At 36.0% G+C, this 23,776-nt stretch overlaps 1 protein-coding gene across 3 annotated transcripts in view; it reads right to left on the bottom strand.

Moving 5' to 3' along the window:
- The window catches only part of erbb4b (erb-b2 receptor tyrosine kinase 4b), a 317,969-nt gene that overhangs the window by 21,719 nt on the left and 272,474 nt on the right, over positions 1–23,776 (bottom strand). For all 3 annotated transcript variants that reach the window (XM_052566051.1, XM_052566049.1, XM_052566050.1), the window contains one exon: positions 21,802–21,987. In XM_052566051.1, the coding sequence (XP_052422011.1) occupies positions 21,802–21,987 (186 nt within the window). The remainder of the gene's footprint in view (positions 1–21,801; positions 21,988–23,776) is intronic.

Raw genomic sequence — 23,776 nt, forward strand, 5'->3', positions numbered from 1 at the left:
AAAGGAACCAAAAAAGCTGAAAAATGCTACAATGTATAATTGTTTGCCCTTGGTTCAGACCAAATGAACCGAACTAGAGATGTTAAAGCACCCTTAGGTTTATTATGTTAGCGAGGGAAATAACTTAAAGCAAGATATCACATACTGTAGATGTGCTTCTATCAAAGGTTTTCCTTCTCTTAAGCTATTTTTATTTCTGCACTGAATAAGGAAGGTTAAGAGGCATGAAAAAGGGAAGCATTTTTTGTCTTTCAGGCCACGGACAGAGAGAGTTTTTGCAGTGAGGCCTCTCAAAAACATGGAGACAGATAGAGCTGGAGTGCTCTCAAGAGCCATACATTACTGTCTGGGGAGAAAAGCACTGCCTACTCTGAAAATTTGAACATGGTCCCAGAATTTCTTATTTATGTTCATATCAGAACTACACAAACAAAGGTCCTATTTAAAAAAAAACAACAACAACAACAACAATTTGGTGGCACCAATTTTGGTGGATATTAAAATTATACCATCGACATTGACTCCTGGATGTGGGTGAACCCTGAAATATATACTTTATATATATTGGGTGTTGGGTTTGAGGGGGTTTATAGCCCCCAAAGTAGCGCAATGACCATATCTCAAATGTCAAAACTCAAAATAGGTCATTTCCAAACCTTTCCATATTTTACAGTCACCGTTATGCAGATTGATCATAAATATAGCTAAAATACTTCCTTCTTTTAAAACTTAACATATACCACAGGTTTATCATAGGTAAAATGCAAAATATTTCAATGCAAGCATTTCAGTCAAATGTAATTTATGCAATAATTCTGTGCTAAAAAGTTGGATTTGCCATCTTTGCATCCAACATGAGCTGCATCCAAAGTGATTTAAATACTCTGCATGTTGATAGCGGCTCCCTGATGCGTGAAAATTATATGCAATATTAGAATGTTTGCGTGAGCAATAGTCAGAAATTCAAAAAGGATTACTTTTTTCAGGTCGGAAAAGAGCACATGTCTGGGGAAAAGAGGATGTAGGGTCACCCTAATATATATATATATATATATATATATATATATATATATATCTATATCACACACACACACAAACACACACACAAAATATTGGGTATAGCAGCTCATATTTATTTAGACTAATTAAATATGGTCTACTATATCCAATATTTTTATTTATTTTCATGCTTGGAGAATCAAAATGTTAGTTTAGCAATATGCTGACACTAAGCTATGTTAAAGTCAATTCTTAATCTATGTAAAGCATCCCAAATCATCACTAATGAGGTTATATTTCATGCTGCTTATGTAGGTTTTGAAACAGAGCTGAACGCACTCACACCAAATCCTCTTAAGATAAATATCATATCCTCATTTATTTAAAAACACCAGCTGCAATGTGTTTTCCCTATATAGCATTGCACTGCGGTTTCTTCAGTTGTTTCATGTCTCTCGCAGGACTAAATCCAAACCCATTCCACAGTCAGCGCACAGGCCGTTTTGGCCCATTCACTCCAGTCCCGGTGTATTTAAAACAGATTACTTCTGCAGTCAGGACAGCCAATCAATACTAGCTCTGATTACAATAAGCCACAAGATGGCCGCGCCACACAATATTTATCCCCAGAGTGGACTTTAGTGTAATTAGAAATCAATGGCTCACACAGTCCATTAATGCAGCGGACGTGCTGATAGAGCAACAGAGATTTTCGCATGCGTGTGAAGAGCCCTGAAGAGCTGAAAGAGCTGAAGGCAACCCCATTTTAAATATAATGTTCAGTTTGGGGATTCTACATCTTAATTTGTTTATAAGAGCTCGCAGAATTTTTCAAAGAGACACAGTTCACAAAGTGTTCGGTATCTGTTCAACATGGGTGACCATGATTTATCTTAAGCTTGTAGAAGTATCAGTATAGAGCAGGTGTCTTCAACCTTTTTTTTGTATAAATGTGTTGTTGGCCTATAATATTATATAATTAATCTTAAACTAATATACTAAAACATTAATATTGTGCCATAATAATGCATTTAATGTTCAAAAGATGAATAAATGAAGTCATAAATGAAGTAGTTTAAGTTTGTAGTGCTAGATAAAAAGGGAATGTACAGTAAGTCTATGGCAAAATATTGTGAATCTTTCTTTTAGTTGTCCTTGTGGACTATACACAGTTATTTTAGTGCATAAAAGTGAATGACAGTAGTAAACTCTGACGTCTCTTACTGAATCCTTCAAAAACATTCATAAGCTCAGGAGTTCTACTTTGAATAAGTCTGTACTTTTGCAAGCATTGTTAAAGGTTTTCAGCTACAAAACACAATGTGTTATGTTCAAGCTTATTGTAAGCTTGTTCAAAAATGACGGAAACAATAAATGTTGCTGAAAAATAATGTTTGTCTCATTAAAGTTAATTTAAATAAACGAATATTCGAATATTCGGTTTTTGTGAGCTCAAATATTCGAATGTGATATTTGCGGAAAACGCCCATCCCTAGTATTTCCATGCGTCTAGTTTCAGCAGTAACCACTTTGCATCTTTAAGAAACGCACTGTACTGGTGTATCATTTATGGCTGAATCAGTGTATTTAAATTAATTTAAACATTTGAGTGAATTAGTTAACAGTTCACTTAAGGGACTTACCTCTAAAATAACAAAAGAACTGCAAAGGTTTGGGCCTGCTGTTAATATAAATATAAAAAGATTTTTAAACACACTCTTAACTAATGTTATAAATTATAAAGGGAGTTCCCAATATAATTTGCAGCAATAACTAGAACTTTCTTTCATATAATATGTAAAACGGGCTTCAAAAATTAACAATGAACTGGGAAATATGTATTGATACCCAGTCCTACTTATATATTACATTTTAATGACGGGAGGGACAATGGAAATTAATACTTAAATTTAGTTCTACTTTAGCTTCAATTGAACTTAATATTTAATTTTTGTAATGCATATTTTCATCTTCCCCCAAAAAATTGAGGTTAAGATCAAACAGATTAACGGTCCCCCTGCAGTGCCATAACAGACCCCCCAATGGGCCCCTGCGGAAGACCCTGAAAATGGGAAGATCAATAACGCACTCACTCAAAGATTCTCAGAAAGGATTTGTCTCCATGTTTAGTAATCACGTTTCAAAACGAAAGCTTTAAAGGAATGAAAAATCCTCCCGCTTGCTCATTATTGGATTACTATATCTACGCCCATATTGCTTCCCCCGTAAACTTATGATTACATTAACTTCCTTCCCAACTCACTTTTGACCTTTTGAATGATGTCCTCCTTTCCCTAAGAGACAGATTTAAATTGTGTTTGTCACTTATTAAGTGTTTCTCATTTTGCTGTGATGTGAACTTCTCTGAATTTAAAACCCAAAGCCGTCTGTACGTATCCTGTCTCTGTGGAGGATGTGTGCTCTTGAATAATCTCTGAGTAAAGAGTGAGGAAGGTGACCTGTGAAGATCCACTGCAGTGAAAGTGAATCAGTCCTCCTGTCTCTTCACCCTCATGCACATTCCTTATCCTCTCTTATACCTGCAACCACATCCGACTGGGATTAGACTCAGCCATCTCTTCATCATCCAAACCAAAAAATCTGTCCCTGATATTTCAGTAGCGCATTGCGTGGAGCCATGTAACAGGCTTAGTCTTGCAGGTGTCATCATCAGTATTCTAAATGCCCTTTCTGAACAGTTGCTTGAAAAAAATTCTGGCAATCAACAAAATTAGGGGGGGGGGGGGATCTGTATATTGATTATAACTGCAATCAAACTAGGGACTTTAAATTGCCATTTGTTTTTTAGGAAGAAATTGGGGCTTTGACCTTGCAGATAAAGCTTCAGGCGATTCAAATCCTTGTCTAAAAATGCGGTTGTGTCAGAAAAGACTATACTGATCATCTTGACCATCAAAAAACTTTAGTTTTAAAACTTCATAACTTATTATTATTATAGTTTTTCTATAATAGTTATCTCTTATGCTCAGGAATGCTGAATTTATTTGAACAAAATTGCAGTAAAAAAATAAAAAATAAAATTTAGACTGTGAAATATTATTACAACTTTAAATAGCTGTTAAATATTTATTTATTAAGTAATTCAATCCTGTTATGGCAAAGCTGCATTTTTAGCTGTCATTACTACAGTCTTCAATGTCACATGATCCTTCAGAAATCATTCTAATATGGTAATTTTGTGCTTAACCCTCTGGAGTCTAAGGGTATTTTTGGGGCCTGGAGAAGTTTAAGTTAGAACTAGTAGAATGTTTACACGTTATGTGAAAACTAGTACAAATAAATAAAAAGAGACTTACTCATGTTTATGATCTCTGCTGAATAAAGTGCTTCATTCTTTTTTCTGAGGAAATCCATTTCTCAAATCCTCAACCACATCACATCTTTTTGGAGTGATTTATGTCTTATTCCTCTCATCGCGAAGCAAACAGTAAAATAAAATAAAAACTTGAAGAACAGTCTGGCTGCTTTCTCTTTTTGAATCTGAATAGCGCGTTAAGCGCGGGGGCGTGGTCACATTAGATATAATGAACGGAGACATGAAAAATAGACATCGCGTTGTTTTCATATGGATTACTTTATCTCAGAATATTTGTTTTCGGCAGCACTTGTTTAGTTTAAAAGTAGACATTTCAGGCTTTCTATAGATATCTCTCTCATGTCTTTTCGTTGAGTATTCACGGAGTTACACTTCATTTTAATGACGTGTTTGTAAATGAAGATCAGCGCACACAAAGGCTGCAGACAGCGCACCTTGTTTGTTATCTTTATTTTATAAGTGCACAAAGGTGTTTTGTTATTATGTCTGTATCCAAAAAAAAGGAGACCCTTTACAGATTCAATTGATGTATTGCTCTTATCTGTACGATTAAAACTGAGAGTGTAATTTAAGTTCTTTTCGGGGTTATCCGGAGAAAATGACTCAAAACGCATATATGCGTAAATTGACTTCAAAGGGTTAACTGCCCTAAATTATTATTGGTACTCGATTATTAATAATGGCTCTTTTTATTATCAATGTTGAAAAAATATTTTGCTTTTTAAAATTTTACTCTTTGAATAATAGAATGTTTAAAATGACAGCAATTATTTGGAATAGAAATCTTTTGTAAAATTATAAATCTTTTCATTTTAAGTGTCTGTTACTTTTAGATCAATTTAATGCATCATTTATAGTGAATTAAAGTAATAATTTCCTTTTTTTATTTATCTTACTTACCACTAACATTTGAAGTAGTGTATCATGGTTTCTTCAGAAATATTACGCAGCACAAGTGTTTTCATCTTTCCAACAAAAACAAAATGATCACTGAACATCAAATCAGCATATCAGAATGATTTCTGAAGGATCATGTGACACAGTTTTTCTAAACCTTTAACTGGCAGCATAGATGACAAAATAACTATTTCATTATATATTTTAACTACTTCTAAATGCAGAGTATTAAACCATGAAGGAAACTGTTTATTAAAAAAATATGAAATAGTTGTAAAGACAGCTCCAGTGGGGACGTCTTCCTTGTCTGTGTGTCTCGACTTGAGATTTTAAAAATAGGTCCCCCTTGTTCTGTACAACTAGTTGCTGAATAGAGAAATAAGAAATGCTTATTAGAAATGATGTCTCTTTTTCCTCTGTCAAGTATGTTATTATCCAGCACCTGGACTGCGCATTAATAGAGGTTAAAGAATCTCTCTCACACACACTGTCACACACACACACACACACACACACACACACGCTGAATGCAGAAAGCAGGCGATACACTCCCTCTGTGACCAATTTTCAAGCCAGTGTTTGGAAAGAACACCGCGCGAGCACAGGAAAAATAATAAAGAGCGGCATGCTGCACAGACTAAGGGCTAATTAAAAGCTGAGCAACACAACATGGCTGACAAAAGAGAGGCCTGTTTAAGTAGTTTGTGTAAACATGCCACTGAAGACTACCAGTGCAATCACAGAGAGGAGGAGGATGGGGTGTATCAAACAATGACAGGTGGTGAGAGAGAGAGCGAGAGAGAGAGAGAGAGAGAGAGAGAGAGAGAAGAGCACGGCAACAAAGAAATGAGGAAAAGTACATAGAGATAATACACAAGAGAGAAATTAAGGGTAGAAACATAAGAATGCTTTATTCAGCAAGTCTTACAGCATGTGTCTCTCTGTCTGTGCAAGCTGTGCTGCATTAAATAGCCATATTGTGATGTTAATAACATGAAACCAGTCAAAATCAGGGTTGCTTAAAGGTGCCTTATGGCTACAAGGCAGATAATTAAGAATGCCTTGATACACTTATTTTTATTTCATACATGCATTAAATCTATATACAAATGATCCCAACCTAAACTAAATATTCTTTTAAGATACCAAGTAAAATGGAAAGAAATTTATAATCATGCATGAAAAAATCAGGTTGTATATTTCCAAAATAAAATAACTCCCTTTCTCCTTTGGGGAAAAAAGTTGATTGACTCAAAAGATGATTGCAGAATTCAGTTTGGTGTAACTCAATGTGAATGTGTAATATCTGCCTCAGCATTATATTATTTAAATTAAAAAATATATAAACACTACTGTTCAAAAGTTTGAGGTCAGAAATAATTATTTAATGTTACCAAATCTGCATTAATGTCTGCATTCAGCCTGTGGATTAATGCTCAACATTGTCGCAGGGGTGGTTTAATTTTAGAGTAAGTTAGCAAAACAACTTTTGAGGAGTTAGCAAATCACCTTTAAGCCTTTACAATTCTGGGCTATTCTTTTTTAACTCTGTGCTTTCATTGTGCAGCTTACTGCAGGATTGGGGATAGTTTAGTAAAAATCAATGGTCTGTTTCCAAGTTCTGCATGCATAAAGTTTATTTTCTTTCTAAATTCTCCACATTTTCTGTACACAAATACAAAAGATTACATAGAGAAACATAGAGAAACAATGCCGTGATAATCAATATGGCATAAAGTTTACTAAAGAACAAGCTTTTTAGTGATGACCATGATGTTTTATTTCCCTATCTAGCATTCAAATTCAATAAAATAGAGTGAAAGAGACCAAAAAAAAAAGGAAACTGGAAGTGGCTGTGTTTGTTTGTAAAAGAGTGTGTATATATATATATATATGTGTGTGTGTGTGTGTGTGTGTGTGTGTGTGTGTGTGTGTGTGTGTGAGAGAGAGAGAGAGACAGAGAGAGAGAGAGAGAAGAGAGTGCCCTTGTGTGTGAGAGCCTGGCTTCTGTCCGTCACACTTCAGTAGCCATTCAGCAGCACTCAGAGTGACAGAATACCAATAGGGAACTTAGACAGGAGAAGGACAACTGGGCCACAACTAAACTGAGCTGGCCGCTGACAGAAAAAGAATCAGGCAGGAGAGGCAGGACCCTGATCACATCCTTCAACATATCACTGACACCTGCTTTGTAAATCATGGAATTAACATTAACCTGTCATTCCTATTTATAGCTAATCCATTACAGCCAGGACTCTGGAGTATAGTGCTGAGCTATGCCAAGTTATGCTATGCTTTGTTCTGTTCTGCTTGCTTTAACAAAAACTCACAAAAACAACCTTCAAAGTTCAGGCTCTTTGTGGTAAACCTGCTTTAAAGAGCTGTACATTTGTATATCCAGTGTTTGAAGCTTAGATGCCAGTGAAAATAACATAATGAGGAATGTGATACTACAGCCTTGTCATCATAATGTCTTTCTAATGATATAAGTGGTCAGTTGTTAGTGTTCCCAGATTATACTATTTGAATTGATTTTGGCTTGCATGCATGTATGTGACGTTCCAATAGCTCGAAAAATCTGATTGCATTAGAGAAATGAAGAATAAAACAATTACCTTCATTTCTTGGTAACCATACTGAGTCCATGGTTATTATAACAAACTACTTGTCATAAAAAAAGAAAAGGGGGAAGTTATGGCCTAGTGGTTAGAGAGTTTGACTTTAACCCTAGTGTTGTGGGTTCGAGTCTTGGGCTGGCAGTACCATGACTTAAGTGCCCTTGAGCAAAGTGAACCCAACTGCTCCCCGGGCACCGCAGCATAAATGGCTGCACACTGCTCTGGGTGTGTGTTCACCATACTTGGCTGTATGTCATGTCTAGTGCTGCAACGACGCGTCGACGTCATCGATTATGCATCACACTGTTTGTTTACATCTCGCGTAATGGCATACTGGGAATGGAGAAAGTTGCATTCTATCACAAAAACAGAGACCACTGTTATCAAAAGTATGGGAATACTTTAAACAGAGGCCAAATAAAATGGCCCATTGTTCCCTTTGCAAAACCGATATGGTGTACCACGGCAGCACAACTGCGATGCGCGAGCACCTAGAGGAAAACATCTTGACGCTCTCTGGTGTTACGGTTTAACTGGTTACCGTGTGATCTGGTGACCAACTTCCCGGTTCAGGTCTGATATTCTTGCGCTTGCGGCATTCTGAAAAGTTTAGATGTTTTTAACTCGACGCGGTGCGGACGCGCCTGGAAAAATGTGATGCTAAAGAACATTTCATGACATCTCAGACAACTGTAAATTTATGGCTACTGTGGTTTAATTATAAACGCTATCATAAGCTCATATTTACCATAGTAAAATAATTTTCTTTGCCTCTATTATTTTATACTGTAAAAACTTCAACCACGTTGGTTGAAAATGAATAAAGGTTGAAATATTATATTAGAAGTTGTACTTTTATATATTTTTTGTAAGTAATCCAAAGGATTCATTAGCTAATAAAAAAAGAACATTAGATTAATTATTTATTGTAATAAAAATAATCGTTAGATTAGTCGACTAATCGAAAAAATAATCGTTAGATTAGTCGACAGAAAAAATAATCGTTAGTTGCAGCTCTAGTCACGGTCACTGGAAAAAAATTTTTTATGTAGTGGATAATTTCTGGAGGGTTATGCCCACCTTTAAAATCAATCCCTGACCTTGGCCTTCATAAAAGACGAGATATGATAAGTATGGATAGGAAAATGCATCCTGGATTGTACTTCCAATCTGAGGCCTTTTATTTAGTATTTGAAGTAGTGATGCTGATCATGGCTGACTCAGAATCACACACAGTTTTTTTTTTTTTTTTTAGGAAATGAGTTGATTCTGATACTGGTTGCTGATTTTTTTTTATTTTTTAAGCAAATGTATTTATTAGCTATTTGCTTTATAACAAGCAAACTGGTCTTAAATATTTAAAAATTTGAAATTAGAGGCAACCACTGCATCTTAATCACTATCCAAACAAAGATACTATATGTTCCATGGCTTGAGCAGTTATTTTTTGATTTGAATAAGATTGTATAATTTCAGGATTTAAATCAAAAACAGAATGATCTGACTTCAGCCTTTTCTTTTCTATCTCTTTTTTTTGGGCTACATAAAACATCTGCATAAAACAAAAACAGCAGGTCTGAATGAGATGCAATTGTTTTTGGTTTAAAATAGATTATATAATTTCAGGATTTAAAACAGAAAAAAATGGTCTGACTTTAGCCCCCATCTCCACTGATTCTTGTACTAGTCCTTACCAGTGATTGCTCTCTTTCTCTGGTAAAATGACATCTAGTGACCCCTCTAGTTGGCACCACAGCACACGGTTCTGGTTTAGGTATTGGGCCTTTGGGGAGGGAAGCGGTGTGCCAGAACATATGCCAAAACATGACCTTGTTCTGACGGACTGGGCTGTACTTGGCATGGGGCGCGGGGCACCAGATGGGCTTGGTAATGTGCTCGGCGTGAGGGAGGAGCGAGACCTACGTGCTCCTCTCAATCAGGTGAGACCTGGAGACCTGTGAAGGCCTTGAGGGTGGGGGGCCAAATTCATTAACGACACAGTGGGGGTAGAGGGGGCATCACCCCCACCCAAAACACACAGTCATATTTGTCCTCTGATATGACCTACAAACATAGAATCATGCAATGGAGTCATAAATGGAAATGGACCGATGCTGTTTTCCTCCATAACATGAAAGATCCCCTTAAAGGGATAGTTCATTCTGTCATCATTTACTCAATTCGCACCAAGCCTGTACAGCTGGGGAATGCCCAAACTACTTTTGAATTTCTTTTATGGATAAAAACAAAACAAAACAAAACCTGTTTTCTGTTCCACAGACGAAAATAAGTCAAACAGGTTTGGAATGATATGAAGGTGACAATATCTTATGATAACTGAATATTACAGAAGAACATTTAGAAAATAAATAAAATACAGCCCAAAATGCCATCCAAAATGGAGCTGAATGTTTAGAAGTTATAATTGATTTAAACCTTTAGGGAAAAGTGAGTGATGGCGACAAACACACTCGCACTCTCTCTAGGATGCCGTCACTCTCTTCATATGACTTGCTGCTATTAATTGAACCTCATAACCACCAATTTACTGCTCAATTTGTTGGCCTGGATGCATCTCTTTAAGCTGTAATGGATGCCTGGCAACACATTAACCGTTCAGTGGGAGAAAGACATGTTCCTGGGGAATCACACTGGAAGTGAGAAAAAAAGACTGATGACAGGATAGGTCTCAAATGACAGGTATAATTCAATATTAAATCTATAACAACCATCATCATAAAGAGCTCTCTGTTTATATTTTCCATAATAAGAAGGGTTCGGAATGATGAATTATTAGATGAAACACAATTGATGCAAATACCTCAAAAGAGATAAAGAATACTGTATGTGTGCAACACATCTGGACTACTTTTTTTTTTTGTCCTTTTTAGAGCTTTTGTATTATATCACAGAAGAAAGAGACATGAGGGTGAGCAAATGATTCATCATTTTCATTTTTGGCGAACTAATCCTTTAAATCAAACCAGTGAATCCAGATTGAATTCATCTGCTGTAAGGTCATGCAGTCGTCCTTTGCTTTATGTGGAACTACATAAGGGCACAATGAAGAGCTTACCTCTCATTTATTGGGTGATTAATTTACTCTCTATGTGATCTCAGATAGTTCACTGGCATGTCGTCCTATTCCTTTCCATTCTAACAACATTTGCTTCTGCCCCATTTTAGAATCTTTTTCTCTTCTTTTCTTTCCTCAGTTCTTCATTGCCTCTGACCTGGCCTGAACAATTGTTTACAGATTCAGAGTGAGCTCTGGCCTTCCTTGAGCCACAGTAAATAATACACACCTGTATACTTCTCAAAACCCAGCTCGGTCCTCTAGTGTCTGTTAGGAGCTGGTCTCACAAATCAATATTGCAGGTTGTGTTTGGCGCTAGGGGCCTGTGTGTGTTTTTCTCAGGATGTACGTGCCTTTCCTTTGAGGCTGCTTTGGCTCCATTGCAACAATGAGCAAACCTCTGTGGCAGCCATGATAAGGGCATCAGTATAAGGCTTCTGGGAAATGTAATTAAATGTCGTTGGTGTGGGAATATTGGGTATTTGTCCTATCATATTTATAATGTCTTACAGCTTTGTTGACATAAGTGTTATGTAACTTTTCATACTGATAATAAACGTATCAATTTGCTATGAACAATGTTTTTGGTTTGTGCCAAAAATGCGAATACATCCAAAAAAACAAAAAAACAAAAAAAAAACAAGTTCAAAAGTAAATGAAATAAAATAAAATAAATAAAACCATACAAAAGTAAATAAAATAAAACATAAAAAGTAAATAAAATAATAATTTAAAAGTTAAAAGAAATTAAATAAAATAAAATAAAAAATAAAATGCATAAGTTTGAGGTTGGTAAGATTTTTTTAAAATGTTATGCACAAAAAGGCAGCATTTATTTGGTAAACAATACGGTAAAAACAGTACTATTGTGAAATTTTATTACATAAATATACTTTATTTTAAATAGGCTTTTTTTCTTTTTTAAAATCAATATAAAATTTTTCAGGTACATGATTCTTTAGAAATCATTCTAATACATACATATATATATATATATATATATATATATATATATATATATATATATATATATATATATATATATATATATATATATACATATACACACACATATATATATATATATATATATATATATATATATATATATATATATATATATATATATATATATATATATATATATATATATATATATATTTTTATCAGTGTTGAAAAGGACAGAATATTTAATAAATAGAAAGTTAAACATTTATTATAAACATTTATTATACACAGTTCAACTCAAATTGTGAAACTCATGTATTAAATTCAATACACATAGATAGTAGTAGTCTAAGTATTTGGTTCTTTTAATTTAGATGATTTTGGCTCACATTTAACAAAAACCCACCAATTCACAATCTCATCAAATATATATGATGAATATGATGACATGCCAATCAGCTAATCAACTCAAAACACCTGCAAAGGTTTCTTGAGCCTTCAAAATGGTTTCTGACAATCATTGACACCTTTCACAAGGAGTGTAAGTCACAAACATTAATTGCCAATAAGCTGGCTGTTCACAGAGTGCTGTATCCAAGCATGTTAACAGAAAGTTGAGTTGAACAAAAAAGTGTGGGAGAAAAAGATGCACAACCAACCAAGAGAACCGCAGCCTTATGAGGATTGTCAAGCAAACTGGATTCAAGAATTTTAGAGAACTTGCACTGAGGCTGGGGTCAAGGCATCAAGAGCCACCACACACAGAAGTGTCAAGGAATTTGGCTCCAGTTGTAGCATTCCTCTTGTTAAGCCACTCCTGTACCACAGACGTCAGAGGCATGACTGTTGTCATTGGTCCAAAGTCCTTTTTTCAGATGATAGCAAGTTTTGTATTTTATTTGGAAACCAAGGTCCTAGTAGGAAGCCAGCCCAAGTTGCTTGAAGTCCATTGTTAAGTTTCCACAGTCTGTGATGATTTGGGGTGCAATAACATCTGCTGGTGTTGGTCCATTGTATTTTTTTTTAAAAACCAAAGTCACTGTACCCGTTTACCAAGAAATGTTGGAGCACTTCATGCTTCCATCTGCTGACCAGCTTTTTGTAGATGCTGATTTCATTTTTCAGCAGGATTTGGCACACTGCCAAAAGCACCAAAATTTGGTTGAATGACCATGGTGTTAGTGTGCTTGACTGGCCAGCAAACTCACCAAACCTGAACCCCACAGAGAATCTATGGGGTATTTTCAAGAGGAAAATGAGAAACAAGACACCAAAAAATGCAAATGAGCTGAAGGCCACTGTTAAAGAAACCTGGGCTTCCATACCACCTCAGCAGTGCCATAAACTGATCATCTCCATGTCATGCTGAACTGAGGCAGTAATTAAAGCAAAAGGAGCCCCTACCAAGTATTGAGTACATGTACAGTAAATTAACATACTTTCCAGAAGGCCAACATTTCGCTAATTTAAAAAAAAAAAAATATTGGTTTTACAAAGTATTCTTATTTGTTGAGATTATGTGAATTGGTGGGTTTTTGTTAAATGTGAGCCAAAATCATCACAATTAAAAGAACCAAAGACTTAAACTACTTCAGTCTGTGTGCATTGCATTTATATAATACACAAGTTTCACAATTTGAGTTGAATTACTGAAATGAACTTTTCCTCGACATTCTAATTTGAGAAGCACCTGTATATATTCAACAGTGCACTCTCTCTACTTCTGATCAATTTGAGTCATCCTTGCTGAATAAAAGTATTACACCAGTCACCACCTTATGACTGTTCAAGTTCTTTGTAGCAATGTTTATCAGCAATCTGCTTTTCTTTCCCCTCTTACGGTTCAAGAGCATGACACTAAACTCATCTGTAAGAACATAAAGGCCTCTGTGTATGGATGGCTCTATCTGCTGATGTTATGTTTGCATGCCTGGAAGAAAAATAAAACAAACAAACAAAAAGCATTGTTTTCAGAAATGAGAAAAATGAGAGAAGGGAAAAGTCATTTCGCTTGAGGCGGCACAGCCACATCCATTCTTACGCTCCTTTAACTTAAAGCGCTATTTCAAGTGTGTGTGTGTTTTGTGTTACAGAGCAAAAACCTCATTCTAACAGCAAATGTCTGGCTTAGACTACACACGAACACACCAGAAAAACTGAGAAAATAGAAAAACAAAAGAGCGTGGGAGAAAGCTGCGAGATCATGCCAGACAGGTACTGTGTGTCAGAGCTAAATGAAGATGATGCTAAAGAAAACAACAACAACACATTTTTAGCTCTTAGTTTTAAATATGGGACCAATTATGATACTTTGCACCTCACTTTCGGTGTATGGAAAAAAGAGCAGCTCAGACATTCTGCCTAAGATCTCCATTTTTACTACACAGAAGAGAGAAAAAACATGTTGGAACAACACAATAGCAAATTATTATAATTATTACATTTTTTTGGATTCCTTTAAGCTCCAGTTTATTAATCATTAACTTTGTCCATGCGTCTCTAGGGGTCTCATATTGGCTCTGCATATATCAATTTCTTTCCACCCATAAGCTCTCAAAGCACTGACTTAAAATTAATTAAAACCCTTATGAAACTGTAGCCATGGTGGAAAACAGCAATAGCAACTGACAAGCGCTAAGTGTCAGTCAGAGATTCAGAATGCTCTTCTATTTTCCCAGACATTTCTGCTCCAAATGTGCATCTGTGCTCCCAGCTGTCTGTCTGTGTGCGAGCGGCCACTGAGCAGTCCGTGATACACTCTGAATGCAGCCACATGGCTAGTCATCCTTTCTGTACACGCTAGAGCATAACAGATGGCTGCCCGTGGTAAATATGGCTAACTTGACCTGATGAAATAGCACAATAATCGATCCAAGTCATTATCATCTCCAGCTAACTGCACAGGCCTTGATGAAACAGCATGAGGAAAACCATTTATATTCAGATTAGACATTTAGATTTGCATTTTCAAACGACTCACATGTTTCTATTGCTCCTTAAGTCTGGTAAAAGCAATTATGAGTAATTTTCTCTTCCTATCATTGCATTACAAATTCAACATCCAAATTCAATTCCAGCTGAATTCAAAGGAGGTTCAAATTCTTAAAGTGATAGTTCACCCAAAATGGGTTAATTTACTCACCCTCATGTCATTCCAAACCAGATTTTTCTTTCTTCTCCGAAACACAAAAGAATATACTTCTAATGTATAGACAAATAGCACAAATACATTTCTAAAAAAAAGTCTTATTTCATGCTCCTAAGAAGAAAGTCTAAGAAATTATAAATGCTGACAAACTTGTCATTTTTGGGTGACATGTTCCTTAAAAATTGTGAGTTATCTAACCCAAATATTAATATATAATATAAAGAATAATAAGACTGACTGAAATATATCTGTGTTATTATATTTCTCTTTCACTAAGCGTTTCACAGTTCATCTTGCGATCGCATTATCTGCTAAGAATCAGTGCTATTTTAGCAAAATGTATTACGTTTGCATTAATTTTAGAATTTTTTAGAATTGTTTTATTTTATAATTCACTTTTCACTTTTATTTTTATATAAAAATAATAATAATTGTGATGTGTATTTTTCATGCTTTTGTAATATTTATTAATTTATTTTTATTTCAGTTAAATTAATTTTTGTAGTAAGAGCATCTACGGTAATTCACGTTGGCTAAAACACACAAGGAAACGCGTTGTGAAATAAAATATCACCAGCAATCACAGACATTCGCATTCGGACGGGATTAGTTTTCTCAGAGGATCACTGAGTTTGCTGAAAAACAGTAGGTAATTTGCTCTGGAATTATCACAGAGGTTGTGTGAGAAAAACACAGACGTGGCAGATTCGGACGCGATTAAAATCACCAAGTACATCTGTGAAACGCAGATTTCTCTAACGACCCCCTGTAAAACTAGTCCCGTCCGAATAGGGCTTTTGACTGCAAAAGTCTCATGTAGGGCAAAATAATGTTTCTGACACATTTTTGCCTATTGCATCCCCTGCTAAATGACTGGTGTCCATTTAACTCGATCACTGGCAAGTCACTCTAGTGTCTGCAGGTCTACTGAGCTGAGAAATCCACCGTGTTCTCTGAGACCTGTGCTGTCTTCCTCTCTCGTACCTGTTTAAAATTTCAGCAGCCCCACATAGAAAAAGAGCAGTATTGAGAAAGAGTGAGGAGAGGAAGAGGAAGGAGATGTGAGATGAATGACTGTGTGTGGGAGAATTACAAAATATATTTCATATGAATATTGGAAAAGATCTGCACGGATGGCCTTTAAAGTTTATTGCTTTGCATGCGTTTGTTTGTCTTGGGTTGGCAGCACCCAGAGGATGCTTTAAAGGTTCAATTCAAACAGAAGAGCTCTAGGTGGTATGAGCCAACCGGGCTGACATATCCACAATGTTAAATCAGGTTTTAATTTAGCTAATTAGGTTACATTGTTCAGGAAAGGTGTAATTTCAAGAAATCTTTAGATGTCTTACTCAACGGTCAATCTGTAGTTTATAATTAGCATGTTAGAAGCCAGACGATTGTCATCTCAACTTAAAACCATTGAATATCAAGCCTCTATTTAATTTAATCTATTGAAAATTCAACTGGCTTAGCTTCAGACACGAAGAATAGGATGATTCCAAGATGAAATGAACCATGAAAGGATAAAAGGCATAATTGTTGCCTCTGATGGTAACAGTATCATCATTGAACTTAATAAGAACCCTGTAACATGCAATGAAATTGAACTGCAAACCACCCAGTGTGTATATACGTGCACTTTCCAATATATAAAGTTCTCTTCCTGTTGGCAGAACTATGTCAAGACAGTTTTCTCAGAGGAGGCAAGGAACTTTATTACATGACACATTTTTATACATTGTTAACGCATATGGCAGTTGCCAAAGTGTATATTAATATATAAATACTTTCAGTTTAATTTACTGTCATGTTTTGTCATAGTTATGTTCACAATGGTCTGCAAATATGCCAAAGTGGGTTAAACTTTTAGAAAAAGATAAAAAGTAAACAAATCAGACATCACTTTCAGTTACCAGAATTTGAACTTCTAATCACTTTTTACTTCTAATCACTGAAATTACTGTGATGAGAGTTTGTCTCTTTGGGGTTTGCCACAGAAAGTATACTTTGCTGGAAACTGACGGACAGCCAGCAGGGCTATTAACTCAGACGCAGACACACACAAGGACTCTCTGATTCCTGAACGACTATGTAAATGAAGCTTTACATCTGAAAAATCATTTCATGGGATGCAGCCTTAATGAGTGTGCAGGCATGTGTGAACGTTTGGCTGTTTCATGCTGTGTGTCTGTTATTTGTCTGTGCTGTCATTTTTTTGTGTGTCACAGTCTGTTTCCTTAACAATTACACCTGTAAGCTGCTTTTCTAAATGCCACTCGGAAAATACAGACTCTAGTGGTAAACATTCAAAACACAACGGCCAAATGTGTAATTACTGCATGAATGTTATGGTACAGTGCCTCACAATTAGTATTTAAGGGAAACTTCAGTCTTGCATGGCTGCAGATGGTTGTCATCTCCACAATGTTAATTTGAGAGATGATGCTGCTTTGTACTGCTCTACAAGATCTTAACTTGAAGGAAAGGCTGCCAACAGGAGGTGCAATAAAGAATTATATAAAGAATTATTTATATAAATATATATTGGATTTTATGCCATTGTTTTCTAGTAATGGAGTTACTTTGTTACCTTACAGCTGTTTAATTTCCATCTTGTAATTTTTTTAAAGAACAAATATTTGCAATAATATGTAAAGAAAAATTAAGTTTTTTATGTATATTTTATTGTATGTATATTTTAAGTATACACACACACACACACACACACACATATATATATATATACACTATCAAAATAAAGTGGGGGTGCAGGGGGTAATGGGTACAAATTGGTATTGGTTTTTGGTTTTATTGTATGGTTTATGACAGTGAAGATTTCAACTTTTGATCTCACAGGGCATCAAAATTTAACCTTCACATGTCAGGCTTGTTTTTAGGTCTATACTTGATCACACTGATTCTGTTCCACATGCCAAAGTGCAATTCATTAAAAGAGCACCTGTGAAATGTCAAAGAAATAAAGAAGTGCACATGTGACGTGACATACAGCCAAACTCAGAATTTGTGCTCTTCATTTAACATCATGCTCATCTCAGTCGTGGTATTGAAGGTGGAGAGAGCACTGTACATTGACTCATTCCACCTACAATTCCTGCCAGCCCAAGACTCGAACTCACAACCTTTGGATTGCAAGTCCAAATTTCTAACCATTAGGCCACGACTTTTCCTATGCTGGTTTAGTGCACCTCTGGCCAATCTCATCTCATTGCATTATTCAATTATTAACCACTTAGTAAAATTACACTCATGTCTGAATATTTCATCAATAATCTATTGAATAAAGTGTGTTTACTTTCACAGAAATGCCACTGACCTTCTGGCTGCCATTAACCTGTTGGGCACAGTAACACAAACTATGGAAAACATAGTAGTCTTTTAGTACACTTTGAATTGCTCACATTATAGCTTTATTGGAAAAAGGTGTCTCTTTCAAATAATATATTTTATATTAATATATAATAATAATAATAATTATAATAATAAGGAAAATATAAATTTAGAAAAAAAAATCTATTATCTACTAATCTTTTTTTCTTTTCTTTTTTTTGGTGGGGCAAAACAAAATGTTAGCAGGGGAAGTAAAAATGTGAAGTACTGGCCTGACATCTCCTTTTGGTTTAGCCCTGAATTTTGTATACACTTTTCAGTGGCTTGCATTGGAAGTATAAAGAAGACCGCTTTGTAAACTGCAAGGGGAAGGACACATGTATTAAAATACTTATAAAGAGGACATTGGACAATTCGCCATTGTTTCCAACAACTGCTTCCATTCCTGTTACCATACCTAGAACTCCACAAACTCAAGTATCTTTCAAGTCTAATGCTCAATACCTGATTGTGAAAGAGAGCATTTTCACGGTCTCTTTTCACTGTTTATTTGATGGTTTTCTTTTCCTCTGGCCTCATTAGAAGAAGCCCGACAGAAACACACACACACACATACGAACATAAACACACACACTCACTCACAAACACTGCCTGAGTATGGCTTTATATGTCAGTGGAGCTGCATGAAGATGGCTCGGCGAAAACAACATGTTCTATGTCTGTAATAAGGTACTTGTAAATAATGTATATAGCACGGTTTTACTTCATCAATAATGTATGGACCACAACAAAACATAAGTAAAAAAATGCTTGTTTCTTTTCAAAATGAGTTGTGTATAGTAACTGGCCAACTTTATGCAATGGATTAAAATAAATAGTATGTACAACAAACAGTTTTATAGACACTAAAGCCCTATTTCGCTGATCAAGATGAACTGCATCAACAATCACAGCAGCTGTTTACAACAAGGCTTTATATACTGTATATGTCCAAGAAATTGGCTCACTGAAAACTATCCCTCCATAATTTTGTATAATGCAGCAGTGAAAGGTCGGTTTAAGTTATTATTTTGAAGCTAGTAATTTAACACTGAGTATATATGAGGTGACATTACTAAAGCCTTGGCTCGTTTTACCCATTATCTTGAAAAGAACAGGGCAGACGCTGTCTGATTTTACTCCCACATCATAGCCCACTCTTAGAAAAGCCTCTTATGAGGCAAGTCTAATACATAAATAATAACCTCCGATTGTATCACTTCAGGTTAAAATTTCTCAAAAGAATTGTGCCTAAAATCTTTATTCCATACAGCTGATTTGGAAAGCCTGTTGAGTGGTCATGTGAGTACAGCAACAAAATTTGAATACCAACTAGCCTTCTAAAACTATGATTTAAGTACATGAGATTCATATAAACTGAATCAAAAATGTATTTATAAGGGGAAGTATTTTAAAGTACACTTTCTGCATGTTGCATCACTACACTAGTAGGCGGTGTTTGAGTGAGCAAATAATACACAATATGTTGAAAAACACTGATTCATTTAGGAACCACACAAGTTTATGAATTACTGAATCATTCATTCAATCAATTTGTTTTAAGGAACTGATTAATTCACAAATACCACTAGATGTGCGATAGATATAAAGTAATAAGCAATAGAGCAATAAGCAAAAATAAGCAGATCAATAGGTAACTAGGGCTGTGCAAAAAATCGAATGCGATTTTCATGCGCATCTTGTCAGTAAAGGCACTCCTGTGATTAGTAGTATATCTCCAGGACGTGCGTTCAGATCAGGATTGCCAGGTTTTCAAAACAAAATCTACCCAATTAAACTAGCCCAATCGTGTTTCGTTCCAGGCGATTCTTTGTTGATTTTGAAAGCGATTTTGTGTAGCTTGTCGGTGGACTATGGCTCTGTGTAGTAAATGCCGCTCCACCTGAACCAGTGTTGCCAAGTCCGCGGTTGTTTTTCATGTCCGTGGATTGAAACGACCCCAATACCAATAACAATGTTTAGCCCCTAAAATGCAAATTTTACCAAGGCAACCCTGCCAAAAAATGTGTATTTTAACCCCGGGATGCAATGTTTCATCGTCGAACCTCCTGGAAATGCGATTGGGCTAGTTATAGACTAGTTTTTAGAAGCAAGTGGGCAGGATTTATTTTGAAACCTGGCAACCCTAATCTGAATGCACGTGCTGGAGATGTACTTCCAATCTCAGGAGCGCCTTTATACGAGATGTGCATGAAAATCGCATTTGATTTTTGCACAGCCCTATAAGTAACTGCCAATAAATTCTTAATGCAATATTATACTTGCAATTAATCTGAAATTTATGGCTATGCTCAACTGCAGCAAGTACATATAAGGCTTACACTACCGTTCAAAAATGTGGGGTCCGTATAAAACTTTTATTAAGCAACGACACATTAAACTGATCTAAAGTGACAGTACAGTCCTCTATGTAGTCTAAGTCATTTGAAATTTTAACAATATTTTAAAATATTACACTTTTTACGGTATTTCTTTGATTAAATAAATGCAGTCTTTGTGACTGAAAGAGACCAAACATATTTGTAAAGCCTTACAGACCCCAAACTTTTAAAAAGGCAGTGTATGTTCCCTCTTTTCATCTCTGTCTTTGTAAAATCATAAAACACCATTCAGGCTGCGAATACTTCATAAGTTTTAGTTGAGCAGTTACATAGCAGCAACTACCACCTGCTGTGATGCAACTCCTGTATAACCTGGTGTATTCGCATTCAAGAGCCTTTTTTTTTTGCTTTTAAGAATATTTTGTAAACAATAACTCCTGAAATAGCTGCTTTGTTACTGTTGTGATAAATCATTGTTTTTCAAACCCCCCACACAGAGTTGATATACTGTACAGTTCTGCAGCTCAGAGGTGTCAAAAGTTTTCCTCTCGAGTGACACAAAGCAAAGCTCCCAGTTACAACGTGGAGCTCAGATCAGACAGAGCGTGCGTGTGCGCTGCTTATCTATCCCAGCAGCCTTTGAGGTGCTGCTGCTCTGAGATCATTCACATGCACTCCTAGTCTGGGAGTAACAGAGACGAGGAAATATGACCACCATTGGTGTGGGAGGAAGATAAACAGAGTGGTACAGACAGCAGATGGGGTGGGGGTCCAAAATCAAAGAAATATGGCAAAACGATGCTCGCTGCATGACTGGGAGGAAAAGAGATCGAGCAAACATCTGAACAGTGTTTTAATGCAAGTTTACACAGCAGACAAAAAAGTAGGTCACGCAGTAGGTCATTTCTTTCTACTTTAAGTCTCACATCTAAAGAATTTATTAGCACTTTTGATAAAACATGAGCGATATCAAAGGCCATAAACAGATAAGATACATACTGTAAGTGTGGTCTCCATGAGTAATGCTGAGTTCAATAGTTAAGTCTTACCTTGGCGATCTGAACACACCAGTTGAGCAGTAATTGGGAGCCGATATTGTCTTTATGCTCATGTACATAGTCCAGCAGACATCCGTGGGGCATGAGCTGAGTGACCAGCTGAATGGTGGGGCTCAGACACACACCCAATAACCGCACCAGGTGAGGATGCTCCATGCTGGCCATGATCAGAGCCTCCTGGAGGGAACAAAAACAGGAACTCAGAGCACAGGAAACAATCGATTTTGGAGAAGGTACTGTAAATAAAACATTTTAAACTGTATTCTTCTTTCAAGTAGACGCATTCGATGACGTAATTCTCTAAATGAATAATATATATATGTGTGTGTGTGTGTGTGTGTTCTGAAGATGAACAAAGGTTTTATGGATTTGGAACGAGATTAGAGTGAGCAATTAATGACAGAATTTTGGGTGAACTATCCCTTTAATATTATCAGTGTTGAAAATAGTTGCAGTGTCTAATATTTTTGTGGAAAGCATGAGGCATTTTTTCCAGGATTCTTTGATAAATAGAATCAAAAGAACAGCATTTATTTTAAAAATGATTTTTTTTTTTTTTGTCTTTGCTGTCACTTTTGGTCAATTTAATGCATCCTTGCTGAATAAAAGTGTTCATTCAAGTGTATTATATTTACCAAATGACAGGAAGTTTCAATTTCAATTTTCAAAAGTGCACACATCTTACATTTACAAATAGATTCAGTGCAGACAATTTATCACAGATTGGCTTTGAAACACTTCTTGTCATGCATGTAAAAACACATACACAGCCATGACGTCCCACTGAGATTCATCTGTGAAACAGCCCCATAGTTACAGTCTGCGAAATGAGGGTAGGATTTATTCACTTTGTTTCATGACACTTGCATAACCTGGAGGATATACAAGGCAGACTTATTACCCATAAATCACTAACACTGCTCACTTACATGCTGAAAATGACCATCTATTATATTCTGAAAGTGTCATAGGTCTATTTCAGTTACTTTCAGTACAGTATGATCAAGCAATCTAGGAAAAAAATTGAAATGTGTGAAGCATCTCACTAAACGAGAGCACATTTACGATCTTAAATCCGGTTTATATTCAACATATTTAACCTGTGGTCCAAACAAAAGATGGCACAGGGTATAAAAGTATCAGGGACTAAGAAAATAGAGAACATAAAAAAATACATATAATTTCCATAAACACTAAGGGGATAATTTAGAAATAATATCCAAACCTTGGGCCATAAGGTTATATTATCGCAATAAAAGATGCCTTTTCCATTAATATGATTTCAGGCCTTGGAGGGATCCTCTTACGTTTGTTTGAACATTTTAAAAACTAAAACAGTTTGTAACACACATCCCGTATTGGCAAACACACACACACAAACCCATTATCCGAGTACTACATAAAATTACACACTTGACAGTTATATAATGAGCATTCACGCTCCTGCTATTCTCCAGCTGCTGAGATGATTGCGTACGCGCACGCTGCTTGCCCAATCAACAGCGGGGGTCAGCGTCTACATGTCTGATCTGCCTTCACACGCTTCTGTGGTTTGAGCGCAGTATGAGTGGATCTGTTCATCTGCAAACCCCTAAGAATATTCTGAAAGTGAAATGCCCATTAACACTGATGAATTGTGGGAAATACCTTACATGGGGGAGTCATGGAGAGACCACTCTAAAACATGTACATATGCAAAGATATCTCACTCAAGACAAACACATGCGGAGCTAAGATCAAAACGGAGCAGCATCTACATGCAAGTGAGCAAATGTGAACATGAGCAGAAATAACCTATTTTAGATTGCACTCATCATGGGTGAGAAAAGCCTTTGGTAAGTGTTTCATAGTTCTTGCATCATCTAAGAGGATGGGCCAATTTGAGGTTTACATGCATTTTTTCTTTTGAAGTACTAAAGGGCAGAATATTCGCTTAGTGGGATTACACAAACTACAGCTACAAGCC

The sequence above is a fragment of the Carassius gibelio genome, chromosome B9 (genome assembly GCF_023724105.1).
Source record: "Carassius gibelio isolate Cgi1373 ecotype wild population from Czech Republic chromosome B9, carGib1.2-hapl.c, whole genome shotgun sequence".
NCBI lineage: Eukaryota > Metazoa > Chordata > Actinopteri > Cypriniformes > Cyprinidae > Carassius > Carassius gibelio.